At 41.0% G+C, this 18,607-nt stretch overlaps 1 protein-coding gene across 4 annotated transcripts in view; it reads left to right on the forward strand.

Annotated features, from left to right (window-relative positions):
- Window positions 1–18,607, forward strand: part of DCBLD1 (discoidin, CUB and LCCL domain containing 1) — a 66,794-nt gene that overhangs the window by 40,108 nt on the left and 8,079 nt on the right. For all 4 annotated transcript variants that reach the window (XM_059400607.1, XM_059400609.1, XM_059400610.1 and 1 more), the window contains 8 exons: window positions 576–627; window positions 4,005–4,077; window positions 10,306–10,439; window positions 15,542–15,582; window positions 16,956–17,165; window positions 17,746–17,870; window positions 18,127–18,274; window positions 18,363–18,470. In XM_059400607.1, coding sequence (XP_059256590.1) covers window positions 576–627; window positions 4,005–4,077; window positions 10,306–10,439; window positions 15,542–15,582; window positions 16,956–17,165; window positions 17,746–17,870; window positions 18,127–18,274; window positions 18,363–18,470 — 891 coding nt within the window. The remainder of the gene's footprint in view (window positions 1–575; window positions 628–4,004; window positions 4,078–10,305; window positions 10,440–15,541; window positions 15,583–16,955; window positions 17,166–17,745; window positions 17,871–18,126; window positions 18,275–18,362; window positions 18,471–18,607) is intronic.

Raw genomic sequence — 18,607 nt, forward strand, 5'->3', positions numbered from 1 at the left:
GAGGTTATTATACACATGATCTTTGTAGGCATGTGGTGGACAGTAATGAACCAGTGTTGGTTTTTCTGTTTGAAATAGTTCCTGTTACCATTCACTGGGCAATTGCTGAAAAACCATGGTTGGTGGTAGAAATGAGAAATGGAGGAAATCGGTTAAATCCTGAAGACAGTATTCTCAGTTTTAATTTATTTTTAAATGGACAAATTCAGATAATAACTAGATAGTGAATAAATGCTTTTTAAAAATCCATTTTTAAGGGTGCCTGAGTGGCTCAGTCAGTTAAGCTTCTGCCTTCTGCTCAGGTCATGATCTCAGGGTGCTGGGATCAAGTCCCACATTGGGTTCCCTGTTCAACAGGGAGTCTGTGTCTCCCTCTCCCTCCACTTCTCCCTCACCACCCCCCACCTTGTGCTCTCTTACACCTCACTCTCTCTCAAATAAATAAAATCTTTAAAAAAAAATTTTTTAAATCCTTTTTTTATTTAAAATTACTTAAAGTTCTTTTTTTTTTTTTTTTTGAGCATGAGTATCCTTCCATTCAGTTTCCTTATTGCAATTATCTTTTTTTGTGACAGATTTGATAACGTGTTTGGAACGCGCTAACCATTACTTGAACACAGAATACAGGTAAATACAGTGTCCAGGCTGTGCTGCAGGCATATGTTGCTGGACATTATGTTTTCCTTCACATTAAACCAGATAAAGTACCTTATTTGTATTTAATGTTTTTAAAGTCATTTATTTTGTAAGTAATGAATACAAATGCTTTCCTGTACAGCAGAGATTAGCAAACTTTATGTCCAGGGCCAGATAGTAAATATTTTCAATTTTGCAGGCAATGTAGTCTCTTTTGTATCTATTCACAGTTTCTGTTGCTGCTGTGATATGAAAGCAGTCATGGACAGTATGTAAACAAATGTGTGTGGCAGTGTTCCAATAAAACTTTATTTACAAAAACAAATAGCAGTGTGGATTTGGCCATGAGCTACAATTTGCTGACCCCTGAGTTCTACTATGAGTACCAATGAGCCATAGTGGAGTCTAGAAAGTGTTTTGTTTTGTTTTGTTTTTAACTTGGCCAGCATTTGGAAGTGACTTTTGGTAATTCCTTCATGTTCAGAAGGAGTTCATTTTGTCTTTCTCGCAAAAGCGAAACTTACTGAGAAAAGGAGATGAAATTTTTGATTCCAGCTTTACTTTAAGTGGAAAAATTACTGAATCTTTTTGATGTACCTTTCCTGGTCTATAAAGTAAAAGCAGTCTGGAGCAGAATTTCTCAGCCTTGCCACCATTGTTATTTTGGGTCAGATGATTCTTTGTTATGAAGAGCTGTGCTGTGCCTTGTTGGATATTCACTGTCACCAGTATCCCTGGCCTCCACCCTCTGTGTGCTGGTCGTGATAACCAAAAATGTCTCCAGATATTGCCAGATGTCTTCCAGGGCAGGCAAAATTCACACCCTGTTGAGAATCACTGGTCTAGAGGAGACTGTCAGTAACACCACTAACAACAGCTAGAGCTCCTTAGAGTGCTTTCTTCATGCCAGTCACAGCTCCCTAGGCTTTGCATATAAATAACTCATGTGAATGTTCCAGTGGGCCTGAAGGTAGGTTCTGTCAGACCCTGAAAACAGAAGCACAAAGCAGTTAAGTAGCTCTCCCAGGGCTACACACTTCATGAGTATGCCCAGACAGTCAGGCATGAGAGTCCATGGTCCTGACCATCTCGGATATGCTAGTAAATGAGATTATTTTATATGCAGAATCAAGTCTAGTGTTAACTAATATTAAGTCTAGCAGATAAAAAAGAAAGTGGCCAATAATATAAATAATTAGACAATAATTAAAATGACCAATAATTACATTTACCCTATAAACTTGCTGTTCATTCATCATGGACAAATGCCAGCCTTCTCTGAGATCTTTCCAGCCGTACCTATAGAGTCCCAATGGCAATACGGCCTCTGGACATCAGTGGTCCTTTCCTGTCCTACAGAAGAGAATATACTCAGGTCTGCGGGCTTATGATGCCAGACCGTATAGGCTACAGCCCAGCCGTTTTGTAATGTTTAGGTAAGATGAGGTGTGTGACTAGTACAGGTCCACATTCCCTCATCTGTGATTGTGAAATGTAGAAAGCTTTAAAAGTCAAAAGATTTTGGGGCGCCTGGATGGTGCAGTCGGTTAAGCACCCAACTCTTGCTTTTTGCTCAGGTCATCATCGCTGGGTCATGAGATCAAGCTCTGCCCGGGTTCTGTGCTCAGCGTGAAGTCTGCTTGAGAGTCTCCCTCTCCTCTGCCCCTCCCACTCATATTCTCTCGCTCTCTCAAGTAAATAAATAAATCTTAAAAAAATAATAATAAGTCCAGAGGTTTTTGTAACTCATTTGATGGCAATACCTGATTAGTGCAAACCTAAATTCATTTGACAGCAAAATTGAACTTAATTGAGTCTATATAGTCTTTATGCATTGGCCTTGATATGACTGGTCAAGTATCTGATACAGAGATATAAATATATGCAGCCATCAAGTGAATAAGGTCTGAAAATCTAATGTGTACCATGACTGTAGCAGATAACAGTGATTTCTATGCCTGAAATTTGCTGAGAGTAGAATTTAAATGTTCTTGCCAAAAATATATATGTTATATGTGTGTGTGTATATTTAAATATATACATTTATATATTAATATATGTGAGGTGATGGATATATTAATTTACTATTTGGGTAACATATACCAAATCATCATGATATATATTTAAAATATCTTATGTTTTGCAGTTATATCACAGTAAACCTGAAAAATATATGTATACCTTTTATTCTGATTATACAAGTAATTTATACCTAATGTAGATCATCACTACCCATGTGTGGCTATAAAAGACTTATAAATTGTGACTAGTCCAAATTCAGATATGTTATGGGTATAAAATAAACTACAGATTTTGAAGACTTAATACAGAATGAAAAGGCTGGAAATATCTTGTTGAAAAACTTTTGTTCATTACATGTAGAAATGGTAAACTTTGAATATATTGGGTTAGCTAGGATATTTTATTAGTTCTGCCTTTTTTCTTTACCTGATTAATGTGGCTACTAGAATATTTAAATTTTCATATGTGGTTTCCATTAAGTTATTATTGGGGAGTGAGTGCCAGTAGACTGAATCAAGATATTACAGAGTCAAATGGCACAGAAAGTGAAAGTTTCTCAAAATACTGTTCTTGGAGAGAATCCAGAGATAATCTTCCTTGTCTTCTTTATATTCATGAAAAACACAAGTTGTTATTTTATATATTTTAAGCATATCTTTTTATAAAAACAAGATCATGCTATGTATAATGTTTAGAATTTTCTTTTTAAAAATTATATCTTGGAGGGGTGCTTGGCTGGCTCAGTCCAAAGGGCATGCAACTCTGGATCTCTAGGTCATGAGTTCAAGCCTATGTTGGGTGTGGAGATTACTAAAATAAATAAATAAACTTTTAAAAAGTGAATAAATAAAAATAAATAAAAATAAAAAATATATCTTAGACACCTTTGAATCAGTTAAGATACATTAGGGAAGCTCGTTGTTTAATAGAATTAATAATGCATCCTTGTATAAAACAAATAATTATTGTGTAAAACTTGCCTTCAGGTTTACATTTTAGATTAATCTGTGTTTTCACAAGTCAGTTTCTGATTTTTTATTAAAACAAAATATCCCTGGGGTGTCTGGGTGGCTCAGTTGGTTAAGGGGCTGACTCTTGATTTTGGCTCAGGTCATGATCTCAGGGTCCTGGAATCAAGCCCAGGTCAGGCTCTGCCCCCGGTGCGGAGTCTGCTTGAGGATTCTCTCTCTCTAAAATGAATGAATCTTTAAAAAAAATTAAAAAATTAAAAAAAAATTTCCTCCTGCATATTCTATGGAGGAGAGAAAATACATTTAAGTATAATTTATACTTTTTAGTTTAAGTGTAATTTAATAAAATATCAATTCTTTATTTCCTTTTTCCAGCAAATTCTGCCCAGCTGGTTGTCGAGACATTGCAGGAGACATTTCTGGGAATCTGGTGGATGGATACAGAGATGTAAGTAATTGAGGGTAATTTTAGGGCAGGAAGGAAATTTTTAAAAAGTGTTTATTGCTCTGCCTAAATTCATCATAAAGTCATGTCAAATAAGATCTAAAACTCTGTAGGTAAATGCACAATTCTCTTTTTTCTGAGAATAAATGAAATAATAAGTATAAAAAACAAGATTTATTAATGCATGCCTTCCTTTTTTTAGCATTTCCACTTAAGCATGGTAAGTGAAATGGTAAATAAAACCCTTTTCAAAACCTATGAGTATAATTCCATCTATTTTTTTTTTATAAGAGGTCATCTGGTATTTTTTTGTAATTTATTTCTTTATTTTAATGCTTCCGTTGGTTCATGTAATAGCCAAGGACATGCCCGTTCACATCACAGAGTAACAACATCACGTCTGGGACCAGGAAAGCCAGCAGCCCTGCACTTCTGTATTAGTCCGTCCTTCCTCGCACTCCCAGTTTCTTCTACAGAACAAGACTCTCCATTGTATATGTTGTTCCCAGAGAAAAATACATTCTTAAGAAGTCGTTTGTCTAAAGTATATATCCTGTCTCCACATCATTTCTTACTATTTACAGATCTTAATCCTGGAAATTTGGTATCCGGTTTTTGAATATTAACATTGCTACTTAAACTAGTTGAGTTTCTAGCATAAGAGAATTGGCTTGAGTTATTAGAAATGTGAAAATCTGTGTAGTGATGGAACTTTTCTAAGAATTATTGACGTGTCTTCATGCATCAAAGAAAACATACATATTCCAGAAGATGGATAATTTCATCTCCAGTAGGCGGGAAACAGACCTGGCTTTAATTTTTGCTTTTAATAGATCCTGATTCTGGAAGTAGCGTACTTTGCTATTTTGCTCTGTTTTCTTTATCATGTATTGTCTTTATTTGCAAGACTGACATAGGATATGCATTTGGCCTATAAATTGTTTGAATCTTAAAATGATTTCTCATACCTCAATTTGAGATATACTAGAGGCTATTTCTAAATGACTTCAGAAAATTAAGGGAAATAAACAGTTGAAGTGTACTTTTCTCTCAGCAACAGAAAGTCTCTTTGTTATTTTTGCATCCACACAAGAAACTTCAAAATTATGTGCAATATTCTTGCTTTAGTTGTTTATCTCGCTTGCTCTTGACAGAGCTCTGTGTTTGAGTACAGCAGGTAAATAAACGGCCTCCTGCATGGTAGACCTGAGTACATGATCCATAAGTGCTAACAAACAGGTTTCCTATTCGACTCTAGTTAGTTTTTCATATCATTTGCTTTCGGAATGACTTTTACCTGGAGGGAAAATTTGTATTTTGAAAACTAATCTTTTCCAAGAAGCCTTATTGGTGCCTTTTCATATATGTTGATATCGTGGCTGTATGAGTTACCTGTTGCTACATGACAGTATGACTCCAGACTTAATTAAAACAACCCATGTGTTATCTCTTGTGTTCCATGGGTCAGGAGTTTGGGTACAGCTTAGCTGTGTTCTCTGTTTCAGGATCTCAAAAGGGTGCATCCAAGTTGTCAGCTGGGGCTGCACTTTATCTGAGGCTCCGCTTTGCCTTTCAGCTCACGTGGTGTGGGCAGCACTCACTCACTAATGGATTGTCGAACAGAAGACCCCGGTTTCTTCCTGGATTTTGACTGGAGGCTATCCTTAGCTTCTTGCCATTTGGGCCTTCCTGACGTCCCTTCTTGCTTCTTGTTCTCACCCAGGGAGAATCTCCTACCAAGGGAGCCTTCTAGTAAGACAGGTTATAGCCTTAGGTAATGTGATCCTGGGAGTGGCATCCCATCACCTTTGCTATGTGCAATTAGTAGAAGAAGGCAGCAGGACATGGATAGGGATTTCAACATGGACAGGGATTTCACGGTGGGAGAATGCCAGGAGGCAGGCATCCTGGAGGGTATCTTAGAGTCTGTCCTCCATGGTGCCTTCATCTTCGGAAATGTGTTCAGTGGTGGCATGTCCTTCCTGGAATCATCTTTGCAAAACCAAAGCATATTCTGTAGGTCAGGATGACAGAATCTGTAAAACAAGTTACTAGAGAATCTGTTAATGAAACAGGTGCTCCATCTCAGGAAAGAAATACGTTGTCTTAAAGAACAATGACAGAAGAGGGATTGGTTCATTCTATGTTGTTCCAAAAGGTAGGACTAGGATCAGAGGATGAGAGTTATAGAGAAGCCAGATTCAGTTGCATATGAGGAAGAAATGAGCAGTGTAGGGTGGGATGAGATGTCCTGAGAAATGGTGAGCTCTAGTCCCTTGAAGTGTCAAGTGTGGGTGTTACAACCATTTGTCCGATATGGCCCGTATATGTCTGGGAAGGTGCTGTGGGGCGGAGAAAGTAACTGTCAGGAATATCAGTAGAGAACTTTAACAGTCTTTTTGAATTCTTGAGGTTATGTGACTCTGCCTCCCTGACTTCTATATTAGTATGTGCTTCCAATGCCGATTACATAAAATGGGCTTCTCTTTGAGACCTGCCTCACCTGGAGACCAGAAATAACAAACCCCCAGGACAGTTTCTCTCTTGGCACCTTCTCCCAAGCCTGCTGACTGTACCTGGTTTTAAGTGGAAGACATCCCTTAATAAGTGTTTTAGTAAATTCTCTGTTCACCCCAAACATTCAAGAAGTACTTTAAAATAAAGGAAGACAGTGCACGGTGTGCTCCTGGCTTAGGAGGAGAAGAGGAGAAGCCAGGCCTGTTGTACACCCACAGAAAGCCAGAGGGAAATACGTTATAATAGTGCACGACTGTCTCCAGGTGAAGGCAGTATGAGTGACTTTTTTTAAAAATATTTTCCAACATTTCTACAGTAAATGCATGTTACTTTTATAAGAAAATGTTGCCAATATGGTAATTACAAAGACTATAGCAACATAGGAACAATTCATATGATAGAATGTAAATTACATTTTTATAATTTAACTTTTTTTTTTAAAGATTTTATTTATTTATCTGTCAGAGAGAAAAAGAGAGAAAGCGCAAGCAGGGGGAGCAGCAGGCAAGGGAGAAGCAGACTCCCCGCTGAGCAAGGAGCCCAGTGCAGAACTTGATCTCAGGACCCTAGGATCATGACCTGAGCAGAAAGCAGATGCTTAAATGACAGAGCCATCTAGGTGTCCTATAAGTTAACATTTTACCATCATTTTAAGATATGTGCCTTATTCGTGTTTCATTAAATGCAAACTAAATTATTTAGTCTTACATTAAACTTTATTTTAATACTGTGTTAATACTTTTTAGTATAAGCTGAGTTTCCCTAAAGGAAGATAAGAAAATGCTCCAGTTTTGGGATGATTTGATAACTTTTTTGAAAGTTGATGCAGTCTTATTTCATGCTGATCTATTTGGCCATCTTTTATGGCTTAGTGAACTTCAGAAGTTCATACCATCAACCTGCAATTTCATGAGCCAGACAGGTATTCTTCTCAGTGTCTGTTGCGTTTCTTTTCCTACAGAATTGTATTTAAATTATTTCATTTGAACCCAATGCAGTTCACTAATTAAAACAGGCCAGTGATGTGGCTTTCCTATATTTACATATCAGCAAGGCTTGGACCTCGAAAATAGCCAGAAAATCAAAGTATAAATTCTGCCGCTCTTCAAAAGGGAATTTTTAAGGGTCAAGTTCAGTGAAAGTAAATTTTTAAGATTAATAACAAAAATCTCCAATTTAAGTGAACATCTATTTTATTTAAGTTGGTTGACTAAGAGAGGATTTTTTTTTTAAAGGAAACAATCCTGGAAAGGGCTAATAATTTTATCATAATACTGTAAAAGCCAGATCTGGTGGTTAGTCTCTTGGAGTTGTATCCTATGGCCCACGTTTGATATTATGGAAAACATGAGCTGCAATTGAATAAATTCCATTAAAAGGGTATATACATATCATTGAGGTCGCTCAATGGTGGTCACTATGGAGAATGGGAATGTATGTTGGCCCATGATGCTTGTATTAGGTCCTATTGCTTAATGACTTGTAAACCTGACCTTTTGTAACCAAGGAGGCCGTGGACATGCCAAGTCCAGTGAGAGCTACCCACTAGGCAGGGCTCCTGGGATAAAGACCATCCCATCCCCAAAACAAATTCCAAGGAAGATAGATGATCCCAGGGACAGTGGGATTATCTGCCCAGTAGACCACTGGACCAATTTGTTTTTCATTTTGAGGCTGAGAGAGCTGGGCAGGTGTGTGTGGACCCTATAGTCGGTATATAGGGGGCCCATTAGAATCACAAAATGACACCCACTAGAAAAGATACCAGACATCATGCAGTCCAGGCTTTTTATTATACAGAGGAATTGGGAAGCCAGGTCCAGAGTAGTGACATGACTTAGTCACACTTGGTAGAGTTAGAGGCCAAGCCAGGATGATGAGCTAAATTACCAAATTTAATTCATAGCTTTTCCATTACAATTGGCAGCTGCATTTTGTATCCCAAGAATCTAAAACAATGATAACAAACCTATTTAAGAAAAGAACATTCCAGAAAAAAACAAAAAACACCCACAAGCTGCCTCTTTAGTTTAAAGATCATTATCTTTTTTGCATCTTCTAATTCTTTTTTTCTCCAAAATCAAGGAGGGTAGTGTCTGCATCTGTCTTTTAGCATTTTCATATTTCTTTTCTGTCAGGAACTTTCCCCTCTTTTGGCTGTGATAGTCATTATTGCAAACCTGACTCATTTTCCAGATTTAATCTAGTTTGGGAAATATATGCTCTCTCAATCGAAGATCACAGAAATTTTCGATTTCATTGCAACCACATTATTACAAAATACAGTTGGTCTCCTTCGTGCCCCAGATATTATAACCTTAATCCAAGAGAATTGTTCTATGGAAAATTAAGGCAACAGTGTTATCGTTAACACAAAGAGAAATTCCCAAGTCCACTTACTGAGACACAATTTCATGAGCTGCTTTTCTCAGTTTGGCATTAGCCATCATGGAGAAGTGAGGCATTGCTAAAATTTATTTAGAAAATGCTGTTCCTCAGCTCCTCAGTCCTGGGCTGACTTCCTAATCACTTCCCCACACAGGTCTGTGCCCACAGGGACCTCGGGGCCTGGGTACCTCATGAACGAGTTTTAGTCCTACCCCAGCCCCACTGCCAGTGGGCCAGTTCCAGTCCCAGGGGCACCTGCTAACCGGCCGGTCAGGTGCTCCCACTTGCTTGGTCACTCCAGGCAGCAATGTTGGAGGACTGAGCAGATGCCAGCTGTTTGACCCTTCCAGAAGAGACTCAGGAAATGAGATGGAGGCTTTGGTCTCTGGGTTGCTCATTCTTATAGCTGTAAGACCTTTGTGAAGTTTTGGTTCCATTTAATATTATGTGGTTGACATCACTGTTTTGTTTTTTGGTGCCTTGTTCAATCTCTGAATTAATTATAAAAGGAAACTGTGATATGGAAGGTTCACATTCTCAAATAATCTTGGTGTATCTGGGAAAGCAGATGTAAGAAACTGATGAGTTATCTGTTCGTGCTTAACCAGCCACCCCAAAATTTCGTGGCTTAAAATTGTAGCCATGGGAGTGCCTAGATGGCTCAGTTGGTTGGATGCCTGCCCTCGGCTCAGGTCATGATCCCAGGGTCCTCCTGGGATGGAGCCCAGCATAGGGCTTCCTGCTCGATGGGGAGCTGCTTCTCCCTCTCCCTCTCCCTTTCCCTTTGCTATTCTTTCCTTAGCCATGTTATTTGCTGATGAGTTTGTGAGTCAGCAATTTGGACTGGTCAGTTCTTAATCTCCCCTTGTCTACAAGAGCTCCTGCAGTCATGTGGCACGTCAGGTGGGACCAGAGGGTCAAAGGTGGCCACGATGACGTGTGTGGCATTTGGTTGGGCTGTGTCATCTGCAGCAGAACCAAGCAAGTTATGAGGTCCATGCCATCAATTGGAGTACCTACATGGGAGCGTGATGGTTGGGAGGCGTTATTCCCTGGGAGGCCACCACGATTGTAAATTACCTACTTCCCTCTCTAGTGGATGTGTGCCCAAGCTGGTGTAAATGTGGGAACTCTGAAGTCACTTTGAGATGGCTATACAATAATTTTTCCCCTCCTCTTTTACTTTTTATTTAAATGAATTATAATGTAGCAATGTCGTGGGTCAAATAAGGATCCTGACCACATGTTAGAAGAAGATGAAAACTTCCCACCATATTTTAAATGTGTTCTTGAGTAGCCGTGAGTGATGACATTGCTGTATTTCAGACCTCATTATTGTGCAAAGCAGCCATCCATGCAGGAATCATTGCAGATGAGTTGGGCGGTCAGATCAGCGTGCTTCAGCGCAAAGGGCTAAGTCGATATGAAGGAATCCTGGCCAACGGTGTGCTCTCAAAAGAGTAAGTACTTTGTCTTTTGTTCTGAGTAGAAGGTGACCCCAAAGGCATAATTTATCAGCTCACAAGTTGGAAGGGACAGTGGGCTTATGATACCAAGGGTTCGTCAGCTGCAAAGAATGTGTGTGAGTGCTTCAAGCAGCATTTACGGTGTCTTTGTGGAAGATCAGCCCAACAGTAAAGACGCTCACTGGTTATGCAGACAAGTGAGTTGAAATGACACATCTCTGAAGGTCTGGGGCAAAGGAGTGTTTCTACTCTCAGGTTCTTTGGGAGGAGAAAATAAAGGCAATCCATTTTCAGTTTTCCCAGTTTTAATAAATTACTGGTTATCTGCAATATTGCCAAAGGTACTGAAGGAGATGGGGAACTAAAATAAGCCTCCATAGAACTGCCAAGCTCCCCCAGAAGATCCCCTGGAGACAAGCTCCTAGTGATGAGTAATAGTTGGGAAGTGAAAAAAAAAAAAAGAGGGCTTTTGTTAACATACACCTCTCTGCTTGCTGGTATTCTCTGCTCTTACAGCTTCATGAGAAAAAAATATGTCAATTGTTCAATTGTTCAGTTTTTCAACCTGAGCTTTTAATGCTTTTAGGTTTCCTCAGCTTCTGGAGTAGAAAACAAGAGCTGTTAGAACTAAATACAAGCCTGCCTTGTAGTCCAGGTTGTCGCCCATAGAAACAGGCAGCTTGGAATGGGCTAGAGGGAGGCTGTCCCTGGGAGCCTGGGAGGGAGGCTTGATCCTCAAGCCACGGTATTTATCTCTCGCCCCCTCCCTATCGGCCCCAGAAATGTCTTCCTGCTACCATGACCCTGTGTTTTTTGGACAGGTTGTCACATAGTCTTGGTCCCCAAAATACGGCACAAGAGAGACTACAGGCATTTCAGGATCCAGAAGTAAGGAAAGGGAGGTCAGGGCATGTATTTTCTACCACTCCCTAGACCATGTGCAGATCACCAACCATCCCCACTCTAACCCCCCACCCCGCCATTTTGCTGTGGTCCCTGCTTGTGGGCAGAAAGAACACAATCGTGTTTCTTCTGCTCTGTTCTCCAAGTGGGTGTGGGCCATCTCAACTGGTGAAAAGAAATTACATAAGGGGGTTGATAGCTTCCCTGGTTCGCATAAATACAGTGACTCTGATGTCATTTTGAGAAAGTTATATAGTAGGTTTTTTTCCTTTCCCCTTCTGCCTTAGTTTATATATAAAATATATTAAAGCTTAGTTTAGCAATATTATAGTTCAAATGGGGATTCTGACTCTGAGTTATAATACTGTTTTTTGGGAAAATGTATCTTAAGTTCCAAAGAACCAGTTGATGAACTCATAAATGAACTTAGGGGCCAACACCCACGTCTGGATTGAGGTGTTGTCTTAAGTTCACAAGAGAGAGGATTTGGAAGCCATGGCTGAAGTTGGGGGAGAAACTGGTTAGGTCACCTTCATGAAAGAGGCAAGTCTTGGATTTGGTGGGAGGCAGGAACCAGGCATATGGGGACACGAGAGCAGAGTCAAAGCCCAGAGAGGGACATAGAGGAGTTGTGGCAGTGAGCGTGCCATGTGTGCATCCAGGGCCCTGGCTGGCAGGTGACTGAAGGAAAAGGCAGAGCTCCCATGGGCATTCCTGAGTCGGGGCTGCAGGTGGGGTAACTGGACAGGGTTTTCCAGTCCATGTCTTTCACAAGCCACGCAAGTGATGCTGTATATAATCCATAGAAGGCAGCCATCCACTAAGGACTGGGTGTGTGCAGTCTGCCCTCTGATGGGGAGGCTCACCGCTCTGTCTTTGTGTTCCTTGCTTACAATGGGTAGGATTCCCCTCTCCTTTCCCCCTGGATAAGACTTTTAGCTTTGAGAGGTCCCCAAATCTTCTTTTCCTATTGTGTGATCATTCAAAGACAAATCAGTCCCAAATTTAAGATCTAAAAGCTTAGTAACAGAGTACCTTTAGAAAGCAAAATTCTTACTCAAATAAATAAAATGTATATATGTGTGTATTATATTTAATTTTATGTATGCACACATGTATTTATACATACATGTATGCATGAACACATATGTACTATATAAATATATGCATGCATGTATTATATACACATGTGCCACATGTGTGCATACATATATTTTTCACTTATGTATTTGCCTCAAGGTTTTTGGAACATAAATATTATATTCCGATTTATAATAAAAGTGATGACTTATACACACTAAGCTGTGTCAGCTTCATCTTGACTTTTGAGGATCTGTTTCTGTTTACATTTTTTATGGTCTGATATATTGACACCAGGACACTATTTCAGGAAGATGCCGTGCTGTGGCCTAGATTTGTTGGGAACCGCATCTCCGGATAGGAGCAAAGAATTGCTCTGGTTTTAAATCTGTTTTTCTTTCTTTCTTTTTTTTTTTTTTTTTTTTATCTCTTGCCTATGTTTGTATACATTTCGATGCTTCTTTTGTAGAAAAATAGGATCATAAAAAGTTGAGGTTGTACTACTAGGATCTTATTATACTTTTGAAAAAGCAATTATTTAAATCGTCAAAGAGAAGTAGACATGTTCTTAATTACTTCTGGGCTTGATACAGATGAAGTCACTTTATGTAATTGGAAATTAAATGTTGGTGCAAAGAGAAGAGTCCAGAAGTGTCCACCTGGAATGAATGAGGAAGAGTATTACTTCACACTGCCTGTGGTTTTTTTGAACAAATTGTTGGATTTTTGTTTTGGTGAGAAGAGAAAGTCCAGAATTATTTCAAGGTCCCTTCTTCCTTCTAGCTCTGATTTTGCTCTGGCTCTTTGTCCTGAGCAGAGAAGAGTAAATGACACATGAGCACATCTCTTGCTCTCATCCCAACTCCCAGGCTTTTGGGGGGCAGCTGTTTTGATCTGTGCTGGTTCACTGCCGGGGAAGTAGTGTGCCTGCGGTCATTGAACTTCTGTTCCCACACATGATTGTTTGGTGTTCAGGAAAAAACACAGAAGGAAGTGCTGCCGCTGAGGAAGAAGGAGTCCCTAAAGTAAATATCTAGGGTTCTTCTGGGATTCATCCGGGTCGGGTCACTTCCTTGATTTGAGGAGACCAGAATGGAATCAGGAAGAGAGTCTGACCTCAGCCCGAGGGTGAAGGCTCACACCACCATCAGGGAAGGCCTTTCTTTTGGTTTACATCAGCCTCCTCCTGATTGCTTCTGGAGAGCCCTCCGGGAAGGCTGGCAACTCCAATCATCAGACTGAATTCATTCACCCTGATATGTGACCATCTCAGAACCCCTTCGTTTCTAAAAGAGGAGGCTCATTTACTGATAGAATTCTCTGAGGGGTTGTATTTAGCTTACTAGAGGGCAATGGAAAAAACATATTCCAGCTGATCACAGAGAAGAGCCAGGCAGAGAGCTGTTCCAAGCAGAGCCTTCCTTGGCAGTGTCTTCCCACGGCTAACTCCACAGCTATCCTTCTTTCCCTAACTTCTCTTTTTCAACAACAGCCAAATAAATATTTTAGTGTCCTGTGGCAGTGGGAGCAAGTTGAGGCCCTCCGAGTTACCCCGATATCAGGTGGCTTTATTTGGGCAAAATTTTAAGTGTAATACTTCGTGCAGGAACATGAGAAAAAAAATGGAAAAAGCAGTCACATAGAGGCTCTAAATAAATTAATGAAACTTCGAATGTGAACAAGGTGCGCCTTTCTTTAAAACTTAGGAGAGCTGGATCTTCTCCCCGGCTTTGGTGCTATCGTGAATGGCGGCAAGTGCCGGGCCTCCCGTGGGTCCGCCTTTTCCTGGGAGAAGTGATGGGTGGCTGCGCTGTAGTCAGTGCAGAGGTTATAAAAGAACCTTATTCGGAATGGCAGGGCTGTGGAGTCTCCATTGGAGAGTGGACAAGGAAGATGGACGAAAACGTCCATTCCAGGGAGGTAGATTGCCTGGTACTTTGAAATGACAACAGCCACAAGAGCTTTGATGGGAAGGTTCTTAAGACTCTTGTCCAGATGCTTTCTCGGTTCTCCGAGGATTTCAACGTTCAGGACTCTTTCTGTCCATGGTTGCCGGATACAATTCAGAGTTAAACATTTAAAGAACAAGGAGTACTCTCAGATTGTAAAGTAATTGAGCACAGCAGTGACATCTACCTCTTGGGCTTTCTCTAGTATCAATATAGTGAGTACTATGCACGCAAGATTCATCTTGAGAACTCCGTATTTTCTACATATTTTTATGCTGTTGAGTTGGTAAGGGATTTACAAAAAGGTAGATATGGTCTTGGGCCTTAGAATCTCTTCCCCACCGAAGGAGACAGCGGCAGAACAAAGCCAATAGGATGTTTGCCTGTGAGAGTACCACACACTGTAGAAATCTTAGAGTCCACAGGCCCAGGGATTAATGCCAGCTCAGCCATGGGACTGTCCCCCAGGGGCGAGGCCCAGCTCAGGCCAGGTCCGTGAGATGCTGTGAGTTTTCTCCCACCGCACCTGTCATCCAGCATCGGGATGGCTCACGACTGTGTGTCGCTTACCACAGTAGGGAGCAGCATGACTGGAGGGAGACGGGGCTGAGGCTGCCCCAGAGTGGCACCACTGGGGAAGGAGCAAAGTTTGTGGAGAAGGCAGCTAGCAAATGACATGGTCATTCTTCTAAAAATGGCCGGTCTTCTTCATTTCTCTCCGTGGTCCTTGACCATAGACCGCAGCTGGGGTGCGCCAGGGCGGCTACTGAAGCAAACGGGAGCATTCAGGGCTGTCATTCTTTCTGCCTCCATTGCCAGGGATTAATTAACTCGGTCTTAAGGTTGTTCCCGAGACTGTATGTGTGCACTTCCCTTCCCCACACAATGAGGCAATGATTGAAACCACGCAAGATGTTGACCCTACAGCTGTAACTCACAGCCCTGGCCACTTGCCACCTGGGTGGCTTGAGGAACATTGCTTCCCTTCAGTGGTGCTGAGTTTCTCTCTAGAAGGCCAGGGACGAAGAAGCTAAGAGCCTTGCCAGGGTGCGGCGAGGATCCCATGAGGTGCGGGAAGGTTCTGTGGTGCCTGGGCTGTGGTGCTGTGTCCGCCATTGCGACCCAGGTGAGCAACTCACCTCCTGTTTGTGTTTATTGTTGCAGTGGTTCCCTGTCCGACAAGCGATTTCTCTTCACCTCCAATGGTAAGGATCCTGTTTCTCTTAAGAATTTGATATTTTAAAGTCTTCAGTGGTAGCGTTTCCTCCAAGGCCCCTCCAATGATAAAGTTTAAAGGATTTTATTTCTTTCCCCCCGCCACAGGTCACACAGCAACAAGTATGCTGTAACTTAAAAACACTGAGACAGGGGCACCTGGGTGGCTCAGTGGGTTAAAGCCTCTGCCTTTGGTTCGGGTCATGATCCCAGGGTCGTGGGATCGAGCCCCGCATTGGGCTTTCTGCTCAGTGGGGAGCCTGCTTCTCCCTCTCTCTCTGCCTGCCTCTCTGCCTCCTTGTGATCTCTGTCAAATAAATAAATAAAATCTTAAAAAACAAAACAAAAAAAACACCGAGACAGTAACTCAATTAGCATGAAGTAGAACATATTTTTCTTTATAATCTAAGCTCTGTCAAACTTTATGCCAAAAAAGTAAAAATTCAAAATGCCATTTATGTTAAGATAAATGCCTCTCTGTTAGATTTTAACAGGAAAAGCTTTTATATTTTTTTTTAAAGATTTTATTTATTTATTTGACAGACGGAGATTACAAGCAGGCAGAGAGGCAGGCAGAGAGGAGGAAGCAGGCTCCCCGCTGAGCAGAAAGCCCAATGCGGGGCTCAATCCCAGGACCCTGGGATCATGACCCGAACCGAAGGCAGAGGCTTTAACCCACTGAGCCACCCAGGCACCCCAGGAAAAGTTTTTAAATATTACAGTTTGATTTATGTTTATCTTGAATAAAGTGATTGAACATGAGTGTGCAAAATAAAGGCTTTTTAGCCCCTCCGTCACAAAATTCATTCTGTGGAAATATTCTTTCAACATAAAGTAAAATGTTTCCAGGAGAACAATATGAATATGTCTTCTTTGTCCAGGAGAGGAGTGTAGCCTTTATTTGCTAACCTCTGCATTGTCTTGGACATGGTAGAAGTTAAGTCCTAAGGACAATGCTGAGTACGACTTACTGATCTTCAGAACACCCGATGTCCTTTCTCTTCAAGAACACAGACAATAATGTCCCCTCTAATCAAATGAGAAGAAACGTGGTATTTTAAACCTTTAAGACACATTGTACTTTGCTGAAATGAGGGTGAATGTAGAGATCTCAAAAGGAAAATCTATAGTGGGAACAAAGAGATGTCATTTATAGGAGATGTGACTTCAGATGTGACTTCAGTGAGATCCATTAAAAAGAAAAGCAGCAAGTGGAAGGGACCACAGTACAAATGAGTCAGATGAAAAGTAGAGGTTATTAAAAACTCGTAATTAAACAGTTGATTTGATACCAGAATGGAAATAAATCAACTAAATTATTCTACATGAGTTGGAGTACTTTTTTTTTTTTTTTTTTTTTTAGGTTGCAGCAGATCATTGAGTTTGGAACCTGAAACACAGATCAGAGCTTCTTGGCAGTGGGTCAGTGAGATGGGAGAAGAGGTTCACTGGTCTCCTGGCCATGCCCAAGTTCAGGGCCAAGACCTGTCATGGGCTTCGAGGGACAGTGGCAAGAACCGCAAACAGCGCGAGTGGCTGGAGACTGATTTGGGAGAGAAAAAGAAAATAACAGGTACAGTTTCACAAATGCAAAATGACGGGCAGTTGAAATTATATTTCTGAGCTGCATAGGTAGGTACCTCTTTAGTTACATCAAAGTATTCTGTGTCTTTTCTAAAAGTAACAGGCCTTCACATTGTCTTGATGGGAAGAGCCTGTGTGCAGATTATTAAGTGTGGATATAGGGATTAGATTAAACTTTTTTTTTTTTTAAAGATTTTATTTATTCATTTGACACAGAGAGAGAGAGCACAAGCAGGGGGAGCAGCAGAGGAGAGGGAGAAGCAAGCTCCCTAATGCAGGGCTTGATCCCAGGATCCAGGGGTCATGACCTGAGCCAAAGGCAGATGCTTAACCGACTGAGCCACCCAGGTGCCCCTAGATGAAACCTTTTTATGGCATGTTGTCAGTGTGGAAACACTCAGCTGTGGTCAGTTTTTAAAATGCAAATAAGAATAATTGGTCTGTAAAATGATTTAAGATTTCAAGGAGGAAACAAAAAAAAAAAAAAAGAAAGAGAAAAGAAACCTGGAATTGTACTACATGCTATATATATTGTAAAATCTAACCTATCAGTAATATTTTCTTACAAGGAATTATGACCACAGGATCCACACAGTCAAATTTCAACTTTTACGTTAAGAGTTTCGTGATGAAGTTCAAAAACAACAACTCCAAGTGGAGGACCTATAAAGGAATTGCGAGTAATAAAGAAAAGGTAAGAGAAACTTTGGAGGAAAGAACTGAGTGGGAGAGCAGGTCGCCAAATGTTTTATCAGTGTGTTTCCAGAAAACAGATCTGCAGCACTGCCTTTGTTGGCAAAGCCTTGTAGCTTCACTACCAAGCGTGTCTGCGGAACTACAGCAGACCTGGGTTCCTGGCTTTGGTGTCCTAAAACCAGCTAGGGGTCGGGTGGGAAAGACAGAGGAGCTAACTACCAGCCTCTTCAGGTTAAAGTTATTTGATTCTACAGGTGTTTCAAGGCAACTCTAATTTTCGGGATCCAGTGAGGAATAATTTTATCCCTCCCATCGTGGCTAGATACGTGCGGGTTGTCCCCCAGACGTGGCACCAGAGGATAGCCTTGAAAGTGGAACTCTTTGGCTGCCAGATCACACAAGGCAAGTCAGCGAGTTACTTGGCTCTGCTCCTGCCCTCTCACAGACGGTTGTTACTCATGGGGTTCTTCCAACATCTCCTCTACCTTAGGTAATGATTCATTGGTGTTGCACAAAGCAAGTCCAAACACTGTCAGTGCCACTGAAAGAGAAGATGAGATGATCACAAAATCCGTCCCCTCTCCAGAAGTACCCACAGGTAGAGCACTAACTGTTTTGTGGTTTCCTCAGGAGGATAATCGGACTCTATGTGATGATTACAGTAGCTTCAACAAAAACTTTTTTCTCTGTCGTATGAATGTCTGGAGTCAGAGGGTCCACAGGTAGCTGGGTATG

The sequence above is a fragment of the Mustela nigripes genome, chromosome 5, assembly GCF_022355385.1.
Source record: "Mustela nigripes isolate SB6536 chromosome 5, MUSNIG.SB6536, whole genome shotgun sequence".
Classification (NCBI taxonomy): domain Eukaryota; kingdom Metazoa; phylum Chordata; class Mammalia; order Carnivora; family Mustelidae; genus Mustela; species Mustela nigripes.